Source organism: Rhinatrema bivittatum, chromosome 7 (genome assembly GCF_901001135.1).
Source record: "Rhinatrema bivittatum chromosome 7, aRhiBiv1.1, whole genome shotgun sequence".
NCBI classification, from domain to species: domain Eukaryota; kingdom Metazoa; phylum Chordata; class Amphibia; order Gymnophiona; family Rhinatrematidae; genus Rhinatrema; species Rhinatrema bivittatum.
Window position 1 is genome coordinate 234313543 of NC_042621.1, and position 21516 is coordinate 234335058.

The 21516-nt window shown below is 46.3% G+C and overlaps 1 protein-coding gene across 2 annotated transcripts in view; it reads left to right on the forward strand.

The window, feature by feature from the left end:
• The window catches only part of CFAP46 (cilia and flagella associated protein 46), an 831934-nt gene that overhangs the window by 442530 nt on the left and 367888 nt on the right, over nucleotides 1–21516 (forward strand). For both annotated transcript variants that reach the window (XM_029609979.1, XM_029609980.1), the window contains exons 29-30: nucleotides 5060–5216; nucleotides 5356–5666. In XM_029609979.1, coding sequence (XP_029465839.1) covers nucleotides 5060–5216; nucleotides 5356–5666 — 468 coding nt within the window. The remainder of the gene's footprint in view (nucleotides 1–5059; nucleotides 5217–5355; nucleotides 5667–21516) is intronic.

Here is a 21516-nt window from a genome sequence, read left to right on the forward strand (position 1 = left end):
GGTGGGGGGGATTGCAGAGGGAGGCCATGGCCACATTTTCTGTTTTAGCTTTGGGGGGGAGGAAGGGGTAAGGGGGGACAGGACTGTCACTGCATGGTTCTTTTTTTTAATTAACATTTTGGAGGAGTCAGAGCTACCTCGACTGGTGGCCCTGGGTTGAGATGAGGGTCAGCACTGAACCCCATTCTATCTCCCCAATTGCATGCCACTTTTTTTGGAGGGCCAGTGGCCCTTTAAGATGATAGCAGTCCTTTGAGGTTGGGGCCGCTCACCATGTTTTTTTTCCAGCAGTGTTTGGCCGTGAGACAAAAGAACGTGCCATATAGCCACAATGCTTTTTCAGGGGAGAGGCCCCATTATCGCGGTGATACCTCCCGCAATAGTGGGACTCTGCCCACGAAAAAACATTGCAGCTTAGTGCATCCAGGGGTGAGCCAATTATCGTTGAAAATCAGCTGAGTTAGCCAGTTAACTTTGTCATGCCCTGGATGCCCCAGAACACTCCTTTTTTATCCATCTAAATTATGCTGGATAATGACTTATCTGCTTATAACTTAGCCAGATAACAACCTGAATATCCTAAAACTTGCCATTTAGTGGATAACTTTTACTTATCCATCTTAATGGCTTTTGAATATTGACTTAGTGACAGGCAAGGCCGGGTCACACTATGTATGTTACTATTAGGTCAGTATTCATTAAGCCAGTGAGTGGAAAGATATCCATATGAAATTGCCTGGATAAATTTACCCAGTTATTCAATGACACTTATCTAGGTAAAAGTGCTGCTGAATATAATCTGCTAAAGTCCATATAACTTTACTATTAAGTAGTCTATAGAATCTTGTCCAAATGGCAGATGAAATTTAATGTGGACAAGTGCAAGGTGATGCATATAGGGAAAAATAACCCATGCTGTAGTTACACGATGTCAGGTTCTATATTAGAAACTACCACCCAGGAAAAAGATCTAGACGTCATAGTGGATGGATAATGCATTGAAATTGTTCGCTCAGTGTGCTGTGGCGGTAAAAAAGCAAACAGAATGTTAGGAATTATTAGGAAGAGAACGGCAAATAAAATGTAGATGTTATAATGCCTCTGTATCGCTCAATGATTAGACTGCATCTTGAATACTGTGTGCAATTCTGGTTGCCACATCTCAAAAAAGATATAGTTGCTCTGGAGAAATTACAGAGAAACTAAAATGATAAAGGGGATAGAACGGCTCCCCTATGAGGAAAGGCTAAAGACGTTAGGGCTGTTCAGCATGGAGAAGAGATGGCTGAGGGGGGATATGATAGAGGTCTATAAAATCATGAAAGGACTTGAATGGGTAAATGTGAATCAATTATTTACTCTTTCAAATTATTGAAGAACTAGGGGTCACTCCATGAAATTAGCATGTAGCACATTTAAAACAAATCAGAGATAATTCTTTTTCACTCAATACACAGTTAAGCTCTGGAATTTGTTTCCCGAGGATGTGGTTACAGCAGATAGTGTAGCTGAGTTTAAAAACAATTTGGTTAAGTTCCTGGTGGAGAAGTGCAGAGTCATGCATCTGGGGGTGTGGTAATCCAAAAGAGCTGTATGTGATGGGGGGGGTGAAGATCTGCTGTGCATGGAGCAAGAAAGGTACCGTTGGGTGATAGTGTCTAGCAATCTGAAGACGGCAAAACAATGTGACAAGATGATAGCTAAAGCCAGAAGAATGCTGGGCTGCATAGAGAAAGGAATAACCAGTAAGAAAAAGGAGGTGATAATGCCCTTGTACAAGTCCTTGGTGAGGCCTCACCTGGACTATTGTGTTCAGTTCTGGAGACCATATCTCAAGAGGGAAAGAGACAGGATGGAGGCTGTCTAGAAAAGGATGACAAAAGTAGTTTTTTTTTTTGGGGGGGGGGGGGGTCTCTCTCAAATGACTTACGAGGAGAGGTTGAAGGACCTAAATATGTATACCCTGGAGGAGAGGAGGTGTAGGGGAGATATAATACAGACCTTCAGATACCTGAAAGGTTTTAATGATGCACAATCAACAAACCTTATCCATTGGAAATAAATTAGTAGAACTCCAGGGAAGAAGACTCAGAACCAACATCAGGAAATATTTCTTCACGGAGAGGGTGGTGGATGCCTGGAATGCCCTTCTGGAGGAGGTGGTGAAGACAAAAACGGTGAAAGAATTCAAAGGGGCATGGAATAAACACTGTGGATCCCTAAAGACTAAAGGATGGAAATGAAGAAAAGAGTGCATAGGGGGTACTTGCTGGTATGGTGGTTACTACCCTTAAGCAATAAGCCTTCATATTGTTGATACAACTCTAATATTGCTCTCTGCTTTAACGGTAGGGGGAAAGAAAAAAAGGGGAATCAGACAGCAACCAACAAACAGGGTCATTTATCAAATAGTGTTTTTGCATGCGAAAATGCCTTTAACGCATGCAATAGCACCATAATGTATGGTGTGATGCAAATCAGAAAAAGAGGAGGAAGGGACAGGTTTGCTGTTTTGTAAAGCCCAATTGTATGGCTTTAGCTATGCCTTTTTCAGTAGTGCTGAGCTATCAGGGGCATGAGAGATTGAGTGAGAGAGAGAGAGACCAACCCATAAGGCTGTCACACTAGATAGGTATTTATATCTCTATGGGAGGCCCACCTAGTAACTCGAGGTGAGGTTTAGGTATTAGTGTAGAGGTTAGGGGCCACTTTGACATTCAAAGTGAGACGTATGAACAGAACAGTGCTCTCTTGTGAATATTTGATGACCCTCGGAGTGAGGAAACTCACTCAAAGATGAGATTTGTGCAATGTTCTCTCAACCTACCTTGATGTTACCCAGGTAGAGAGTCCATGTCCAAGTGCCCAGTGGGAGGAAGAAAGGCCATTATCTCCTCCTGCTGAGCTGATGTTCAAACATTGGTACAACTCTCAACTCTTCCATGATTGGGATGCTCTTCACTGACAGCTGTTAATGAAAGGAGTAATCCTTGTTCTGAAGAGGAGGATTGACCTATCCATTTTATTATTAAGCAGCTAACTTTAGGCTGGTGGTTTTTCTGACTAGAGTTAGCTGTATAAACTTAAAAATGCCCCCACACCTCCTCTTTTTTATCCAGCTATATTTTAACTTGGTAATGAATTATCAGCTAAATTTTACCTAATTGATGGGATGGGAAATTTCTGAAGTAAGCTGAACAAACCCCTTTGAATATTGACCTATATCCTACTTTATTGGGGCCTGGCAGTTTCCTCCTTCTGCTTTGGACTTTCAACGCAATCAAAACCAGCTTCTATTGGGCTACAGTGCCATAAGCCTTCATTTACAACTTCCCAAATTTTTTTCCTTCATTTTTTATAACTTCATCCCAACTCAGCCCAGCCATCACAGTGACAATCCTCGACCAGGGGCCACAAACTGCAGCTGCCTCTGGAGCCCAGCTAATATGTTCCCTAAGACTGGCATCTGAGTGATGCTGTTCAGTTATACCTGAGACTTCCTCCTCCCATGAGCTGTAAATGCTGTCACTACAGCATCCCCAGCCCTGAACCACATGGGAAGCTGAAACCCATCCCAGGAATTAAACCCAAGTCCTAAGCATGGTTGGGTGCAGTACTTGTAATTGAGCTACCATGTTGGTGCAGTAATGTCATTTCTCAATGATTAAACCATTGTCTTTTTCCTAAATTAAATGTGCTTTGGAATTTATATACTCTTTGGTGTGCATATTCTGTTGGTATGCAAGACAAGGTTTTATCAGTGTCTAAATCAGGCTATGATCCTTTTGGGCATTTATTTTGCATAGCTGACTTTAAAAAGACCATTTCTCCATACCAATCCTGAAAGTAATTTAATGTATGTGTAAACAGTCCCTAGATAGTATGCTTCCTTTTGAGAAAAGATATATTCTTTTGATTTCATGGTGTTCCCATGCACAAGGTAAACTGTTTTTATCACCTTGACTTTCTGTTCTCCATCAGAGCCCTGTTAGGTGCAGTGTACTCTTTGATCAGCCTTATATTAGGATGGGAAACAAAGCAGCCTGGCATGCAGCACTTGGCAGAAGGTCCAGAAAAGCATAGATAGTTTTTATTGAACACCTTTGAGAAGGAATTTCAGCACAATCAGCTTTCAGATAGTTTCTTTGAAATGTTGCCTTAACTCATTTGCACTTCTTTGTATCATTTGCTTAGATATTTGTATAAACTGTACATAAGAACATAAGAATTGCCATTCTGGGTCAGACCAAGGATCTATAAAGCCCAATATCCTGTCTCCAACATTGGCCAATCCGAGTCACAAGTACCTGGCAAGTACCCAAACATCAAATAAATCTCAAGCTACTATTGCTTATTAATTAATATCAGTTTATGGTTTTTTTTCTCTAGGTACTTATCCAAGCCTTTTTAAATCCAGTTACACTAACTACTGTAGCCACATCCTCTGGTAATCAATCCCAGAACTTAATTATGCACTGAGTGAAAAAGAATTTCTTCGATGTGTTTTAAATGAGCTACTTGCTAACTTCATGGATTGTCCCCCTAGTCCTTCTATTATGTGAGAGAGTAAATAACCATTTTATATTAACTATTTTTCAAGTCTTTTCATGATTTTGTAGACCTCTATCATATCCCCCCTAAGTCGTTTCTTCTCCAAACTGACCAGCCCCAACTTCCTTAGCCTTTCCTCGTAGGGCAGCCATTCCATGCACCTTATCATTTTGGTCACCCTTCTCTGCACTTTCTCCAGTGCAGCTATATCATTTTTGAGATGTGATGACCAGAATTGAACACAGTATTCAAGATGAGGTCTCACCATGGAGCGATACAGAGGCATTATGACATCCATTGTTTTATTTGCCATTCCCTTCTAAATAATTCCTAACATTCTGTTTGCTTTTTTTGATTGCCACCGCACTCTGAGCTGACAGTTTCAATGTATTATCCACTATGATGTCTAGATCTCTTTCCTGGGTGGGAACTCCTAATTGTAACAAGTAATGCATTCTATGCCACTAATTCATAGCATATAATTCAATCCAATATTCTTGTACTTAAGAAATCAGAGAGTGAATGGCAGAAAGTTGAATATCTGATGGATCTGGCTAGATGGTTATATTGCAACCGGTTCCCTATTAGCAATGCTCTCAACCTCCTGGACTGGGCAGTGGATATCTTATTACAAATGAATCTTCGAAGATTTTTTGAGGAAGAAGGTATGTACCCAACCATATTCTGAAATAATTGTTTACAGTATTGTACTTTTTTTCTTAGTCAAATGTCTTTAAAAGAAAATGACTGCAAACTGTGGTCTGCAAAGTTTTCCTGGCATATGTTGGTTCTCATCCTCCACAGGCAAGATACGAAGAAGGAAGTCAAAAATAGGACAAAAATCATCAAGTAAAGATCAAGCTAAAGTAGATACAAAGTCATCTGACATGGGGAAAGAAGATAAACAAGAAAATCTAGACCAGTTGAAGCAGAGCTCAGTGAATAATGCCTCGATCTTGAGTTCCCGCACTTCAGTGGAAGATTTAAAACATATTAGACAACTGGAGGCTTTGATGCGAGCACACACTTTAATGGCTGTTCTTTCTGGCCATCATTCACCTTATCATCAGGAGCACTGTTTGATGGCATACTCTTATGTCATGCTTATCTGGCAGGTGAGAAAATTAACATCATAGCATATTAATTGTGTATATTTGTAGAAATTCCACAATTTGTTTTCCCTTTCTCTATAATTTCTTGCCTTCGATTTTGAGTATTTAAGCTTTGATTCACTAAGGCTTTTCTTTCATTCTGTGTCTATGGAAATAAGACTTAGTGAATCAGGCCCTTAGTGGAAACAGTAACTAGTTAAGTAACAACCTTAATGGAAATAAAAATTATATTCCCTGTACATACCAGGATCAGTCCAGACGGTGGGTTATGTTCCCCGTCCAGCAGATGGAGTCAGAACAAAACTCGAGGGGAGGCACTATATAACCTCCCTTCCCTTGCCTCAATCCTCAGTATCTTCTGACTCCAGCAGATGTGAGCAGGGGACTGTGCAGTCCCCAGTACAGGAGCTTAGGCTTTCTAGGCTTTCTCTATCCTTTTTTTCTATAGGGGTCAAGTGTAAAAAAAACAAAACAAAAACAAATAGGGACTCAGAGACTGTCTTAGGGGGACATAAGGGCTTGCTGACAGGTCTGTTCATTCCTCCCCCCCCCCCCTCCCCTCTCTCGGTCTTTTGGGGGGGTGTTGGTGTGTTTTTGTGTGTTTAGTTCTTTTTCCAGGCTTATCTCCTCTCCGTTTCACTGTGTTTTGGGCCAGACCCGGGGTGCACGCTAGTGGTGCTAGTCTCTCCCCCTCCCCCCTCTTCTCGTCTCAGCCGCTACCGACCCGCGGCCCCGCAGCGCTTCATTGCCCAGGGCCGCTGGACGCCGGGAGGTCCCATTCCCTGGCGCTTCTCTCGGGTCGGTGGGGGGTGGTCCGTGTGCCCTCGGAGCTCAGCAGCGAGGCTTTCGCCATCTTTGATCACAACCCTCCCCTGCTGATCCCGCCATGCCGCGCTCGTCGGATTGTTCTTCATGCGGCCGGCAGGGAGGTCGGCTGTCGCGGGAGGGGCTCTGCGCGAGCTGCCTCCCCGACGGGGAAGACAGCTCTCGGCAGGGGGACGCCACAGACCCTCACAGTGAGGACCGCGCAGCTAGAAAGCGGCAGGCCCCGTTCCCTCTGAGCGCGGGAACGGCGGCCATTTTATTTTCAGATTCGGAGGCAGGCATTTCTGAGGAGGACACAGAGGGACCTATATTTTCGGCGCCTCCCGTTTTAGCGCCGTTTTCAGAACCGGAGCCAGTTGGTCGGCAAGGGGAGGCCCCGGATTGCCCCCCCCTCGGGGGCACCCTCGTTTTTTCCAGAATTTGTTGTGCTGATGCACCGGGCTTTCCTGCAGTGCAGGTTTCAGCCTATGAATTTTCCTGTGGGATCCCCTCCCCTCAAACTGGTGCACATGGTAACACCTCTGGAGGGACCCTCCCCTCAGGGTAATGCTCAACTAGCTGGAGGAGCGCCGGGGCCCTCCCAGGTCCCCCCTGCACCAGCTTGTGGGTACAACGCCACTCCAGGGGCGGACCCTCTCCAGGATACGACTTGGGACGACCACGCCTTGGCTTCCCAGGTGGAGGGAGACGATCCGAGGGTCCTCCGCATTTTTCAGTATGAGGAGCTGGATGACCTCATTCCCCACATCCTGCAGGAGATGGACATTGATGCTCCTCCGGAACCGGTGGTGGCCACCCCCCAGGGGAGGAAAGGGGATCCCCTGCTGGCAGGTCTCCGTCCGCTGACGAAAGCTTTCCCAACTCATCCCACCTTCTTACAACTAATTTCTAGGGAATGGGATTCACCGGAGGCCTCTCTCAAGGTCAGTAGGGCAATGGACAAGCTTTATCCCCTGCTGGAGGAGTTTCTGGAGCTGCTCAGGGTCCCGGCAGTGGATTCCGCCGTTTCGGCAGTCACAAAGAGTACCACCATCCCAGTTACAGGTGGCATGGCACTGAAGGACCTTCAGGACAGGAAGTTGGAGGTCTATCTCAAGAGAATCTTTGAGGTTTCGGCGCTGGGCCTTTGGGCGGCTATCTGTAGTTCACTAGCCCAAAGAGCTGGTCTTCGGTGGGTGCAACAGTTGCTCACTTCCCAGGCTCTACCGGAGGCGGAGGCCCAGCAGGCGGATCGGTTGGAGGCCGTGATAGCTTATGGAGCGGACGCCCTTTATGACCTCCTTCGGGTCCAGGCCCGATCAATGGTGGCTGCGGTCTCGGCCCGTCATCTACTGTGGCTACGGAACTGGTCGGCGGATGCCTCGTCCAAGACATGCCTGGGTTCAGTCCCCTTTAAAGGCAAGTTTCTCTTCGGGGAGAATCTGGACCAGATCATCAAGTCCCTCAACGAGAATGTGGTGCACAAGCTTCCTGAGGACAGGCCGCGCTCTACTAGATTCTTCAATTCCACCAGGTACCGGTCCCGCAATCAGTGCCAGTTCCGCCCTCCACAGCAGCAACAGCAGTCCCGGACTCCGTCATCTCGCGTGCATACTTGGAACCGGTCCTTTCGGGGCCGCAGGCCCGGCAGGTGTATATAGGCCTTAAGCCTGAATGTGTACTTCCTGATTCTGCTGGCAACATATTCCACAACCATGTGCTTTGGCAAAGCTCATTACCGGAAGATGGCAACACCCCAGAGACGGTACCTGATTGGACTATAAAGCAACGTTCATAATTGGATATTGACTGAAATTAATACACCCAGGATGTGCATCAATGTATTTCTATTGGACAGTGCAAAAAGTTTAAAAACTCCAGCCGAAGAGCTCCGCATCTGAGAAGCAAGCTGATGCCCAGTTGCCACTGACCTGCGCCTCCAGAGAAACAACGACTTCCTCTTTCCTTGTTCCTCTTTTTAAATTGTCTATATTGTCTTTGTATTGCTATCAATAAATTTGCCTTTTAGATCATAAAGCTGTCTGAAGGTGCTTCCCGAATACCAGCAGAAAACATATGGTCCTTCGAGCCGGAAAACGGAAAGGAAAGCCTAACGCCTGATGCGGGTATCGCGGGCTAGCACACCTTCAGGGATGCCTCATTGCCAGCATCGAAGGAAGTGAGGGTGCCATTGATCGGGAGTGGAAAACCGCCCTGAAGCATCCTGAATCTACTTTGAGATTTTTGAGCCCTGAAGCACTTCAGTTACCACTTTGAGGAAGTAAGTCTTACTCTCAAAGAAAAGAAAAAAAAACTGTTCATTAACTTTTATTATCTCTCCACCAATATCTCCTAGACCTTAGCGCGCACTGCTATCTGGCAGATCTTGTACAGTACCAATCAATAAGCCCAAGTTGAATATTACGACATAACCACCTGGGACTTTTGCCTTGAACCCCCGAGGGAACACGTACAGGGACGGAGTGTCAGGTGGACCCCGAAGCGGAATCACGTACCGCACAACACAAAAGAAGCCTTCAGATCAAGCATTCCACGGGAAAAATACGTGGAGCTGACTGGAAAGGTAAGTAAAAAACTTGTCTTATACGAGTGAGTCATAGGTTTTTCCGTTAGTGTACTAATAAGTTCGAAAACAATTGGCAGACTTGACGCTGCCTTTTGGCCCTATCCCGGTTGTTTCGGCGGTAACGCACTGGAGCCCAAGTAATTTAAGTAGGAACAGGTAACCAGTCGAACGGAACGGAAAGGAGTAGATAGGTCTTCAGTACTCGTCTGTCTGCAGGCTATCTCTCCCTAGTCCCGCTGTGAATACCTTCGCGTTTGAAGAAGTACAGCACACCGGAAGCGTGAATTCACGGTACGGTGAAAACTACAATTAAGGTAAGGTTGAACCACTCTTTCTCATAAGGGAGTGGCTACACGAAATTTATTATTAATAATTATGTCGCAGTTTTGGTCTGCAATATTAAGAGGTCCCAAGATAGCAGGGGAGGTCTGTCCGTCATGTCCCCTGAGCAGAGTCATTGCTCTGCATAAGCCCAATGAGAAATTAATTCGCAAATGCCACTCTAAGTGGGTTGCGTGGGCAGCAAGGGATAGTTCCCTAGAATGGCCAGTAGGGGGCTCCTTTGACCCGTCCACGCTCACACAGCTAATAGCCTATTTTAAGAACAGATATAGCAAACCAAGGGCAAGATACAATAAGAGGCTAGCGGACCATATACAAGTGTCCAGATGGTTCGCTATGACAGGAACATATTTAGTAGCTATTACTGGTGATAGAGAAGTGTCACCACCCCCATATGATTCACTATATGTTCGTGATTGTTTAGAGCCTGAAGAAACAGTGACTGCAGTGGGTAATTTACATACGGATCCTGCTGTACCTTCAGAAAGGGAAGGAGAACCCCGAGTAAGTCCCACAGTTCCCACAAGCACACCCCAACTCAGTACAGTTGAAATTGAAGATGACCTTTTTGAAGATGCTGTTCCTGCATTTCAGGAATACGGCATGTGGTTAGAAGACCCAGTAGAAAGCCCAGTAATTGTAGATATGCACAATTCAGCAGACACTGGAATGCCAGTAGATTCTGCACTGAGTACTATTCTTGTGCCAGAAGATTTATTACCCCCTCGTCCACCATCTCCTCCCACACCTCTTCCCTCTCCTCCTCCTTCACCTCCTCCTACACCGCCACCTCCAGTATTATCACCACCTTCTGAGATTCCTGAACTACCACCAATTCCTGAACCTTTTGACCTGTCACACACTCCCTGCCCCCGATCCATGCCTATTCTAATTGCAGATAGCGGCGAGGATACGGAAAGTAGTGAGGAAATTGAACTAGTCACTGTAACTTCAACTACCGCTGGTCCTCCAGCAGCCAAAATTGCTAAATTAGATCATTCATTTTTCTATGTCACTATTTGGATTGATTCATTTCATGGATGGACACTTGCCTTAAGCCCACAGAAGAGAGTCTGTCCTCTAGAAGGATCCCTGATTGCAATTGCACTGAACACTGTTCGGAGTGCTGGAAGCCGTAACCATGCTTCCAAATGCATGACTAGATGCATGACCTTGGGCCAGATAACATCACTACTGACATCGCAGTGGCATAATAAACAGAAACAGTGTCGGCGTGAAATAAATGATTTGGTGAGACAATATAATGGTCTGTTTCAAACCAGATTACGCCAAGTAATGGGGCAAGCAGAAAACATCTGGAAGAAGTGCCTTTCATGGGCCCTTGTATTCCGTTACAGGAAACCTGAGTTATTAGAGAGCATGTCCCCAGATAACGTGAGTTCACACATATCAGAGACGGTATCTGTGTATGTAGGACCTTACATTGCCACCTTAGTGAAGCTTGGACAGAACACAGTGTGAACTTAATATGAAACACAGTTTTAAATTGGAACCACATTTAGTAAGACCATCCTTTAGGATGATCTCTTTATTCTGAGCCTTATTTTTATAGCTATTGCTTGCTTTACTGCAATATTCATTTCAGGACAAAGAAGCTAAGATAAGAATTTGCTTACCTAGGATATTTGCGTACATAAGACTAGTAAATCCTTGCCAGCCTTCCCGATGTCTGTCATGTAAGCCGGAGTGACACGCGTTACATACAGGAACCTCCGGTATATAAAATCCAAAAGTAAATAGATATGTCTCTATAGACTTTGTCTGACTAATTACGTGCTGTCCCTACTACAGAAGACAGCAGCCGTGCACTGGGATCAGATGCATGTGGTCAGTCAGTTGTTATCTGATTGAGAACTTTTGTAGTGCCATCACAGATGTTTAACGCTCTAAAAGTAATAAGCTTGTGGACAGATATAACGAGTTGCTAAGCTTCCCGTGTTAATTTATTTACTGGTCTTATTGTTCAAGCTATTAAGATTTATTTGTGTTACCATTTGCAGGTATAATTTTAGTATAAGCATGTTTAGTATAAGTAAGTTAATTTTTAAATGGTACCATATAGTTTTAAGTTATAAGTTTAAGTTCCTCTTTTCAATGCATTCACATTGAAATTCATTTTTATTAAGGTGATCACCGAGCGCATGCGATATTTTCCTCTTACAACATGTTATTTCCTTTCTGCTCTAAACTGTACATTTGTGGTAAAAGAGGGATCAAGGGGGGGAGCGAGATACACCTCCCACCAATTTAAATCCCTTTTGCTCTTAACTTTACATACTGATTCTTTATTACGTTACTGACTTCACATTCCTTTAATACTGAACTTGAGTACTGACAAGAACATATACTAGTGTTAGAATTTAGAATCTGAGCTGCTGAATTATGATTCTGAGAGGAGAATTATGAATTTGAAAGGACATTTTAACTAAAGAGTCAAACTGTATCTTAACAGAAAAAGAAAAAGGGGAAGTTGTCTCTTGCAAACCTGCAGAGTACAGCTTATCTGTTCTGCCAGCACTGGCTGTGCTGCGAACGGAAAAAAAAAAAAGGAGAAATAGTTTCTAGTTTAAAATGTAGCATATTTAAGTATTAATTATTTGATATTTGAGTTCTAATTATTATAATTATTTGGTATGACACATTGACTATAAGCTCAGAACATTATTGATTAAATTTATTTAATGTTATTGGTTGGAAATCTATATGTACAATATTTGTTAATTTGATATTTCAATTGTATGCTAGTATTTACTTTTCAGGTCTTCAAGGACTCCTACCTTTTTGACAGAATTCTGAACTTTTATTTTTCATACACATTTTTGATTTTTGATTTTGGATCTACTCTTTTTGATACATTTTTGATATGAATTTTGAGCTCAAATTATATGTTATCTGTTGTTTGTCCTATGTGATGAAGACAAGGAATGTATATTTGTTGGATGGATGAGTATGTATCAGTCTAGTGTGACTTATGTTTAATGTAATGTCTGAAATATTCGTTATTTGTGGTTTAGCTTACCGCAGATGACTTTTTTAAATGCTTAATTTGCTTTTATGCTACTTTACCATATTAGGTATCTGAAACTATTAAAGAAGCACATATCCTCATTAGGCCGTGATGAATGAAAAGCTGTTACACCTTACTGAAAGCTTGAAAACAACATTTATGGGACTCACTCCATTCTTCCCATCCCTTCTATGGAAGTCTCGGCCTTAACATAGAATTCATCTTCCACTCATCATTGAACTTTACTACTCTTGCTTGATTATATTTTGCCTTTATGCTGTTGTACTCTACATTAATGCAGTTCTCGTGATTGTGTGAATCTTATTGCCCTGATCAGATTAGATCCATTCCCAATCATTGTCATCTCTTTACACAAAGACTAACTGGTATGCATTACACCACATTATGTTTGTCAAATGTCATTGATAATTGATTGCCATATACTCCAAGCTCATATGCCATTCTGCAAATGCCATGATTTGGATATCTACATACATCTACATACACCAACATGTTACACACCACATTAATTTAAAATACTAAAGTTTTGCTGCTATTCCCAGTTCTCTCATATCCATTATATGATTAATTAAGATGATCATTCATCCCTAGGTCCCATAGATAACTGGTTTGAATCACCACTTATTATATGATTTCATTATTGCTTTCCACGTTATATTCATCTCCAGTTGCTACACTCTGCCCTTCCTAGTCCAGCTTGTTCAGATGTCTGCGAGCCAGTGGCAGACCGGCGCAGTGTGCCGCAGCATAGTTTGTCAGTTCAGCCTACACACCGTTCTTGGGCAGCTCATGTGAATTGGCTGCGCAAATAAGTATGTCCTCTTCAATTCAAGTACATTTAGTAAGTCTAAAGGTTTGATGTAGTCCCAAATGTTTATATAGTTATTCTTGGTAATTGAAGACAGAATTATGATATTCATTTGATTTCCCTATTCTTAAACATCACATTTAGTAGAGCTTGTAAGTACCATCCCATTGGTTACAGAGATTTCTTATCCCTCATCCATATGGATGTTTCCTTCGACATCCTACTCCTAATTCAGATTTTAAGCATTTGTTTATATTCCCATAATGTTCAAATGCATGGTAGGCTAAGACATAAGCAATAGTACTCCCAAGCATGGTTTTGCTTCTATTAATTAATTCTAACTATTGCTTCTGCTATGCCTGAAAAGCCAGGACTCAATACCATGGTAAATTCTACATCTGAAGCACACTCTCAAACTGCTACAGTTAGACAACACCTAATGATGAACATGATTGAATCCCTTTCTGAAACTAATGAATGAGATTTTCCAAGGGAAAAGATTGCATTTCCATATAATTTGGTTTAATTGATGGGAAACACAGTTTAAAGTGGCTTACATTTCTAAATGAGTTTGCAATGGTTAATTGTGAGAATGAATGAAGTTTGTTATTTTAATGGCCTAAGACATCACCCTGCATTACTGTGAAGACAACTATGAACTCCTATACCATATTAAAGGAAGCCTTTCATTTACCAGCAGCAATGTTATTTCCTCAGGCTGTTATGCTTAACGATGACGGGTAAGCACCAGGTAGCAAATCATTAGGATTGCGCACCCTGGGCAACCTAAGACAGTGGCATTAACCCTGAGTAGAATGATGGATTATTGCTTCAACCATTCTAACCATTCATTGACGATCAATAATCAATCATTAAGTGGATTAATTGATTTATATGCTGCTAATAGGACCACATTACAGAATCTTGGACCAACTGGAAGAAGGCCAGAACAATACCTGAATGAAGAATGAATGCGAGAGTGAATGACAATAAAACAAAATACAAAATGAGTATGCCTGAACAATTGTGATTGTGGATGTGAGTTATATAAAAAGAATGATTCAACACCATAAAGAATATGGAAGCCATTTTTAACAGTACAAAAAGGTGGGTCATACTAAATTGATGCTATGACCATTTCAATCCAGGAAATACAATCTCAGCCTTTCATTTGTGAATCGTTTCCCAACGATTCAAGGGGGGGAATGTATATAGGCCTTAAGCCTGAATGTGTACTTCCTGATTCTGCTGGCAACATATTCCACAACCATGTGCTTTGGCAAAGCTCATTACCGGAAGATGGCAACACCCCAGAGACGGTACCTGATTGGACTATAAAGCAACGTTCATAATTGGATATTGACTGAAATTAATACACCCAGGATGTGCATCAATGTATTTCTATTGGACAGTGCAAAAAGTTTAAAAACTCCAGCCGAAGAGCTCCGCATCTGAGAAGCAAGCTGATGCCCAGTTGCCACTGACCTGCGCCTCCAGAGAAACAACGACTTCCTCTTTCCTTGTTCCTCTTTTTAAATTGTCTATATTGTCTTTGTATTGCTATCAATAAATTTGCCTTTTAGATCATAAAGCTGTCTGAAGGTGCTTCCCGAATACCAGCAGAAAACACAGGGAAGGGCAGGGCCTGAGTACCTCCTCGAAATCAGCTCAATGATGCCAGGCCGACCCACGATCCGATTCCCCGGGTAGGAGGTCGCATTGCCCTCTTCTACGAAGAATGGGCCCGAATCACGTCGGATCAGTGGGTCTTGGATATTCTAAGACACGGCTACGCCTTGGATTTTGTCCGCCCGCCCAGGGACAGATTTCTCTTCTCCCCATACGGCTCCCTTCACAAGCGAAGGGCCGTTCGGCAGACCCTCGACCAACTACTCTCCCTAGGGGCGATAGTCCCGGTGTCTGCCTCCGAGCTGGGTCGGGGACATTATTCCATTTATTTCGTGGTGCCCAAGAAGGAAGGCACTTTTCGACCCATCCTGGACCTCAAGACGGTCAACCGGTCCCTCAGGGTTCCACTCTTTCATATGGAAACACTGCGCTCGGTTTTGGCAGCAATCCATCAAGGGGAATTCCTCGCATCCCTGGATCTCATGGAGGCGTACCTTCATATCCCGATCCTCCAGGCACACCACCGCTATCTTCGCTTCAAGATCCTGGGGCAGCATTTTCAATTCCGAGCCCTTCCATTTGGTTTGGCAATAGCTCCATGTGTCTTCACGAAGGTTATAGTGGTGGCGGCGGCCGTACGGCGGGAAGGGGTCCTGGTGCACCCTTACCTGGACGACTGGCTCATCTGGGCGAAGTCTCGAACCGAGGGGTTTTAGGCGGTCAATAGGGTGGTGCAGTTGCTTCGGTCCCTGGGGTGGATCATCAGCTTTTCCAAGAGCAACCTCACTCCATCTCAATCATTGGATTTTCTGGGAGCATGCTTTGACACCAGGGTGGGCAAGGTGTTCCTGCGTCCGGACTGGGCACATGCGTTGCGCGAGCAGATCCTTCGTTTCCTGGCGCTTCTGGCCCCCACAGCGTGGGATTACCTGCAGGTCCTGGGAACCATGGCGTCCACCATCGACCTTGTACCGTGGGCTTTTGCGCACCTGCACCCTCTTCAGTGGGCATTGTATCCCGTTGGAAACCAATGTCGTGGGATTTTCAGGTGGTTCTACCGATCCTGGCAGCTGCAAGACTCAGTCTCCGCTGGTGGCTGGACCCTCGCCACTTAGCACAGGGGGTCTCTCTGGAAGTTCCGAACTGGGTGGTAGTCACCACAGATGCCAGCCTAGCCAGCTGGGGAGCGGTCTGTGGGTCGAGCTCTATTTCAGGCCGTTGGACGGTGGATCAGTCAAGATGGCCAATCAACCGCCTGGAGATAAGAACGGTACGCTTAGCGTTGAAGGGCTTCCTTCCCCTGGTCTGTCACCGGGCAGTCAGAATACTTTCAGACAATGCGACCACGGTAGCATACATCAATCACCAGGGGGGCACGAGGAGCCGTCATGTCTCGTTGGAAGTGGATAAGCTGATGCAGTGGGCGGAACTCCACTTGAGCCGTCTGGCAGCCTCCCACATTGCAGGCGTGGACAATGTCTAAGCGGACTTCCTCAACCGGCAGCACATAGATCCCGGAGAGTGGGAGCTCTCGGAGGAAGCAATGCGCCTGATAGTCAGACGGTGGGGGACTCCCCAGATGGACCTCATGGCCATAGCCGAAAACGCAAAGGCCCCTCATTTCTTCAGCCGCAGAAGATAGCACGGAACGGAAGGAGTCGATGCCCTGGTACTCCCGTGGCCCCGGCAGATTCTGCCGGGGCCCTGGTGGTCCCTGGTGGGGAAGGTACTCCGGCGCATAGAGAGCCATCAGGGTCCGGTCATACTGGTGGCACCGGAATGGCCCCGTCGGGCGTGCTCGTGAACCTACTTCACCTGGCGGTGGAGGGGCCGGTGCGGCTCAGTCATCTCTCACGCCTCCTACGTCAAGGACCCATATTTTTCGAAGAGGCAGATCGCTTCTGTCTTGCGGCTTGGCTTTTGAGAGGCGCAAGCTGAGGCGTCGTGGATACCCGGAGGAGGTGATCTCTACTCTTCTGCGGGCGCGAAAAACGTCCACCTCCGTCACTTATGTGCAGGTTTGGAAGGTATTCAAGATATGGTGCCAGGCACGTACTATTTTGCCATCCCACTCCTCGGTGGCACAGGTTCTATCGTTTTTGCAGGCCGGTCTGGATTTGGGCCTCTCCTATAACTCCATTCAGGTCCAAGTGGCGGCATTGGGAGCTTTTCTTCACAATGGGTGGGACTAGAGACTCTCAGCTCACCTGGATATCTTGCGTTTCCTACAGGGAGTTAGGCACCTGAAGCCGCCGTTGAGACCACTTTGCCCTTCCTGGAATCTCAACTTGGTACTCTGGGTTCTTGGCAGTCGCCTTTCGAGCCTCTCCGGTCGGCCACCATCAAGGATATCACCCTCAAGACGATCTTCCTGGTGGCGATCAGCTCTGCACGTCGCATCTCCTAGCTTCAGGCGTTGCCCTGTCGAGAGCCATATCTCCAATTTACCGATGAGGGAGTTTCCTTGCGCATGGTCCCATCATTTCTTCCTAAGGTAGTCTCGGCCTTTCACCTCAACCAGTCCGTCAAATTGCCTTCCTTTTCTCCGACGGATTCCAGGGATCTTCGCAAACTTGATGTTAAGCGATGTTTGCTGCAATATCTGGCAGTCACCAGTGAGTTTCGTCTTTCGGATCATCTGTTCATCCTCTGGTCGGGACCTAAGAAGGGTTGTATGGGCCTCCAAAATGACCATTGCCCGTTGGCTGAAGGGGACGATTGCAGCCGCGTATCTCGGTGCCGGAAAGCAGCCTCCGCTGTCAGTTAGAGCGCACTCACTTCGCTGTCAAGCTACTTCCTGGGCAGAAAGTTCTGCAGTGTCTTCGCAGGAGATCTGCAGGGCGGCCACGTGGAAGTCTCTCCATACTTTTGCGCGTCACTATCGTCTGGATGTAAGGGCGCCAGTGTTTGATTCCTTCGGGGATAGCGTCCTTCGAGCGGGGGTGTCTACGGCCCACCCATAGTAGGGAAGCTTTGGTACATCCCACCGTCTGGACTGATCCTGGTACGTACAGGGAAAAGAAAATTATTCCTTACCTGCTAATTTTCGTTCCTGTAGTACCATGGATCAGTCCAGATGCCCTCCCTGATTTTGGGGGTTTTCTTGGGATACGCCTCCGCTCGAGTGTCTTTTTTGCCTTACCTCTCTGCGCCCTGGGTCCCCAGGGTTTGTTTGTTTCACAGTTCTGTTTGCAAGTTCCCATTGGGGTATTTTTAAGGCAGTTCTCAAATTCTTTATCTTTTCCTTGTTGGGTGTTTAGTTACTTGATCCCTCTGTCTCTTCTCTTATTGGCTTTGCTAGTCTAGATTACTGAGGATTGAGGCAAGGGAAGGGAGGTTATATAGTACCTCCCCTCGAGTTTTGTTCTGACTCCATCTGCTGGACGGGGGACATAACTCACCGTCTGGACTGATCCATGGTACTACAGGAACGAAAATTAGCAGGTAAGGAATAATTTTCTTATACTCAAATGTTTAATAAAATTATAGACCTTTAGCAGATATTTTATTATAAAATTCATAAATGTCTAATCATAAGAAAATCATATGTGGGTAGGACCCTCAGTCTGACTCAGTATGGCAACTTTTTATGTTCTTATATGCGGTGGCGGTCAAAAAGGCAAATAAAATGCTAGCAATTTGGAAATTAATAGAGAACAAAGCTGAGAATATCATAATGCCTTTATATAGATCAAAAGTGTGACTGAATCTAAAGTATTATGTGCAAATCTGCTCGCTCCATTTCAAAACTGACATAGTATGTTGCGGTCCTGGCTGCGAGCACCATGACCAGGTCCTTACCTCCTTGTTCCCGAACCTGCTTCCGCCTCCGGAGCCCTGGCTTGTGGCCTGTTTGGCGGCGTCCCCGCTGGGGCTGTGCCGCCACGAAGGTGCCTGAGGACGCCCTGCTCCTAGGCACGCGCGCGTGCCACTTGGGCGCCTTTCCAGCCCGTTTCCCGCCAGTGGTGACTCCGCCCAGTTCCTGACGTCAGACGCCACGGCATTGATAAGCCGGCCGCGGTCACCTAGTCCTCGCCTTGCAACGGGTTAGCTTCCCGGTTTCCTGTTGCGCTGTGCCCCGGAGTGACTCGCTTGGCTTCATCGCTCTGTTCCTGCTACAGCACCTGCTTGGTTCCTGCCTGCCTGCTACAGTACCTGCTTGGTTCCTGTCTGCTTGCTACAGTACCTGCTTGGTTCCTGCCTGTCTGCTACAGTGCCTGCTTGGTTCCTGCCTGCAAGCTACAGAACCTGCTTGGTACCTGTTTACCTGCTACAGTTCCTGCCTGGTTCCAGTACCCGAGTCTTGCTACAGTTCCTGCCTGGTTCCAGAATCCGTACCCACTTACAGTATTGCTACTGTCCTAGTCTGGTTCCAGTTACCTGTTCTGATCCATGACCCACCTAAATCCCAGCGGTCGGGCCCCTACGGGCTCCTCCCGGGGGGGCTTCGGCTTCCAAGGGTGAAGCCCCTAAGTCCCAGCGGTTGGGCTCCTACGGGCTCCTCCCGGGGGAGTACCAGCTTCCAGGTTGAAGAGCATCTACATCCCGCCTGAACATCTGCCTCCCGGCCTGCTATTCTTTAGAGACATTGACCATCTATTCCCAGTCTCCAGCAGGCCGGCCCAAGGGTCCACTAAACTGAGACTCCCACAACAGATTGCAAGGCTATGGACTCGGCGGATGCACCCGCTCCCTCAGATCTGCCCGGGATGGCCCGGCAGATGCTACAGCACCAGTGCTGCATTGATACTTTGGCAGCCACGGTGGAACGGCTATCCTTGCGCCTGGACTCCTTGCCTCCCGCTGGCAGGGCCCCCGAGGGTCACGGCTCTTCGGAGACTCAGTTACCGGAACCCTCCCGCTCCGCTGGTGATTTAAGGACCTGCTGCAGCTTCCTGAACCAATGTTTTATACGGTTCTCCCTGTTGCCTCGGCAGTTTCCCTCGGATGTGGTGAAAGTGGCATATATCTTGTCCTTGCTCGATGGGAAAGCCTTGATATGAGCTTCTCCCCTTTGGGAAAACAATGATTCTTCGCTAACGGATTTACAACTGTTCATCACGAACTTTCGCCAGGCCTTTGATGAGCCCACCCGAGTAGCCACGGCTACGTCTGATCTGCTGCAACTTCGTCAGGGGGCACGCTCCTTGGCAGATTACGCAATGAAGTTTCGGACTTTAGCCCAGGAAGTAGGTTGGCAAGATGGTAGTCTTAAGGCCATCTTCCTGGAAGGCTTCTCCAGATGCATTAAGGATGAGATTGCGGCTCGAGATCTGCCGGAGGACCTCAACGCCTTGATTGAGATGGCTGCTCACATTGACCGCCGCCTACAGCAACGGGCCAAGGAGCAGTGCTTCTCTCATCACAGTCCGGCTCGTGGGCCGAGACCTGCACCCGCTCCTAAGAGTTCTCGTCCAGACGCTCCCACCTGCGAACCCATGCAGCTGGGACGGGCCCCGCTTTCTGCTGAAAAAAGACAACGTTGCCGTTCATTGAAGTTGTGTTTATATTGTGGCCAGAAGGGCCACTTCTTGGCACGCTGCCAGGAGCGTGCAGAAAACACCAGAGCCTAGGAGTCGGGAGGAGCTCCTCCTAGGCTGTGCTACAGCTCCTAAATGTACAGTTCCTATTACTTTGGAATACCCCGGAGGATCCTTTGAGACGATGGTATTCCTGGATTCCGGAGCCGGAGGTAATTTCATCCTGCACGACCTAGTCTCCCAGTTGTGGATTCCTACGTATAGACAGGAGGTTCCATTATGAATTACCTCTATCCAGGGGATGCTCCTTCCTGGTCCCGTCCAGATGTCCATGGCACCCATTAGGATCTGCACCGGGGCGATCAATTCGGAGGAGATAGCCTTCCTAGTGTTGGATAAGGCTGTCCACCCTGTGGTGCTAGGGTTGCCGTGGTTACAGAAACACTCGCCCACGATTCAGTGGGATACCCTACAGATTGTTAAGTGGATTTCCTTCTGCCTGGCTAATTGTATGAAAGTGCCTAAGACTCCAGTCCTTCCGCTGATGCACTCTGCCGTGGGTCCCCCTGCACCTTATGAGGACTTCACGGATGTATTCTCCAAGACCAAGGCGGAGATCCTTCCGCAGCATCGTCCGTATGACTGTGCTATTGACTTGTTACCTGGTACTATGCCCCCTCGAGGAAGGGTTTATCCCTTTTCTATACCTGAGACCCGAGCTATGTCCGAGTACATTGCAGAGAATTTGGCCAAGGGGTTTATCCGCCCGTCCAAGTCGCCTGCAGGGGCAGGCTTCTTTTTTGTCAGCAAGAAAGACGTCTCACTGAGGCCGTGTATAGACTATCGAGGCCTAAATTCGATTACCAAGCGAGACCTCTACCCGCTCCCGCTAATCCCGGAGCTCCTTGATCGGCTTCAAGAAGCGAAGATTTTCACAAAGTTGGACTTACGAGAAGCATACAATTTGGTCAGAATCCGTCCCGGAGATGAGTGGAAGACCGCGTTTAATACCCGAGACGGGCATTCCGAGTACCTCGTGATGCCTTTCAGCTTATGTTATGCCCCGGCGGTGTTCCAGCACCTGATGAATGAGGTGTTATGGGACTTTCTGAACACCTACGTAATTGTTTATCTCGATGACGTGTTAGTCTACT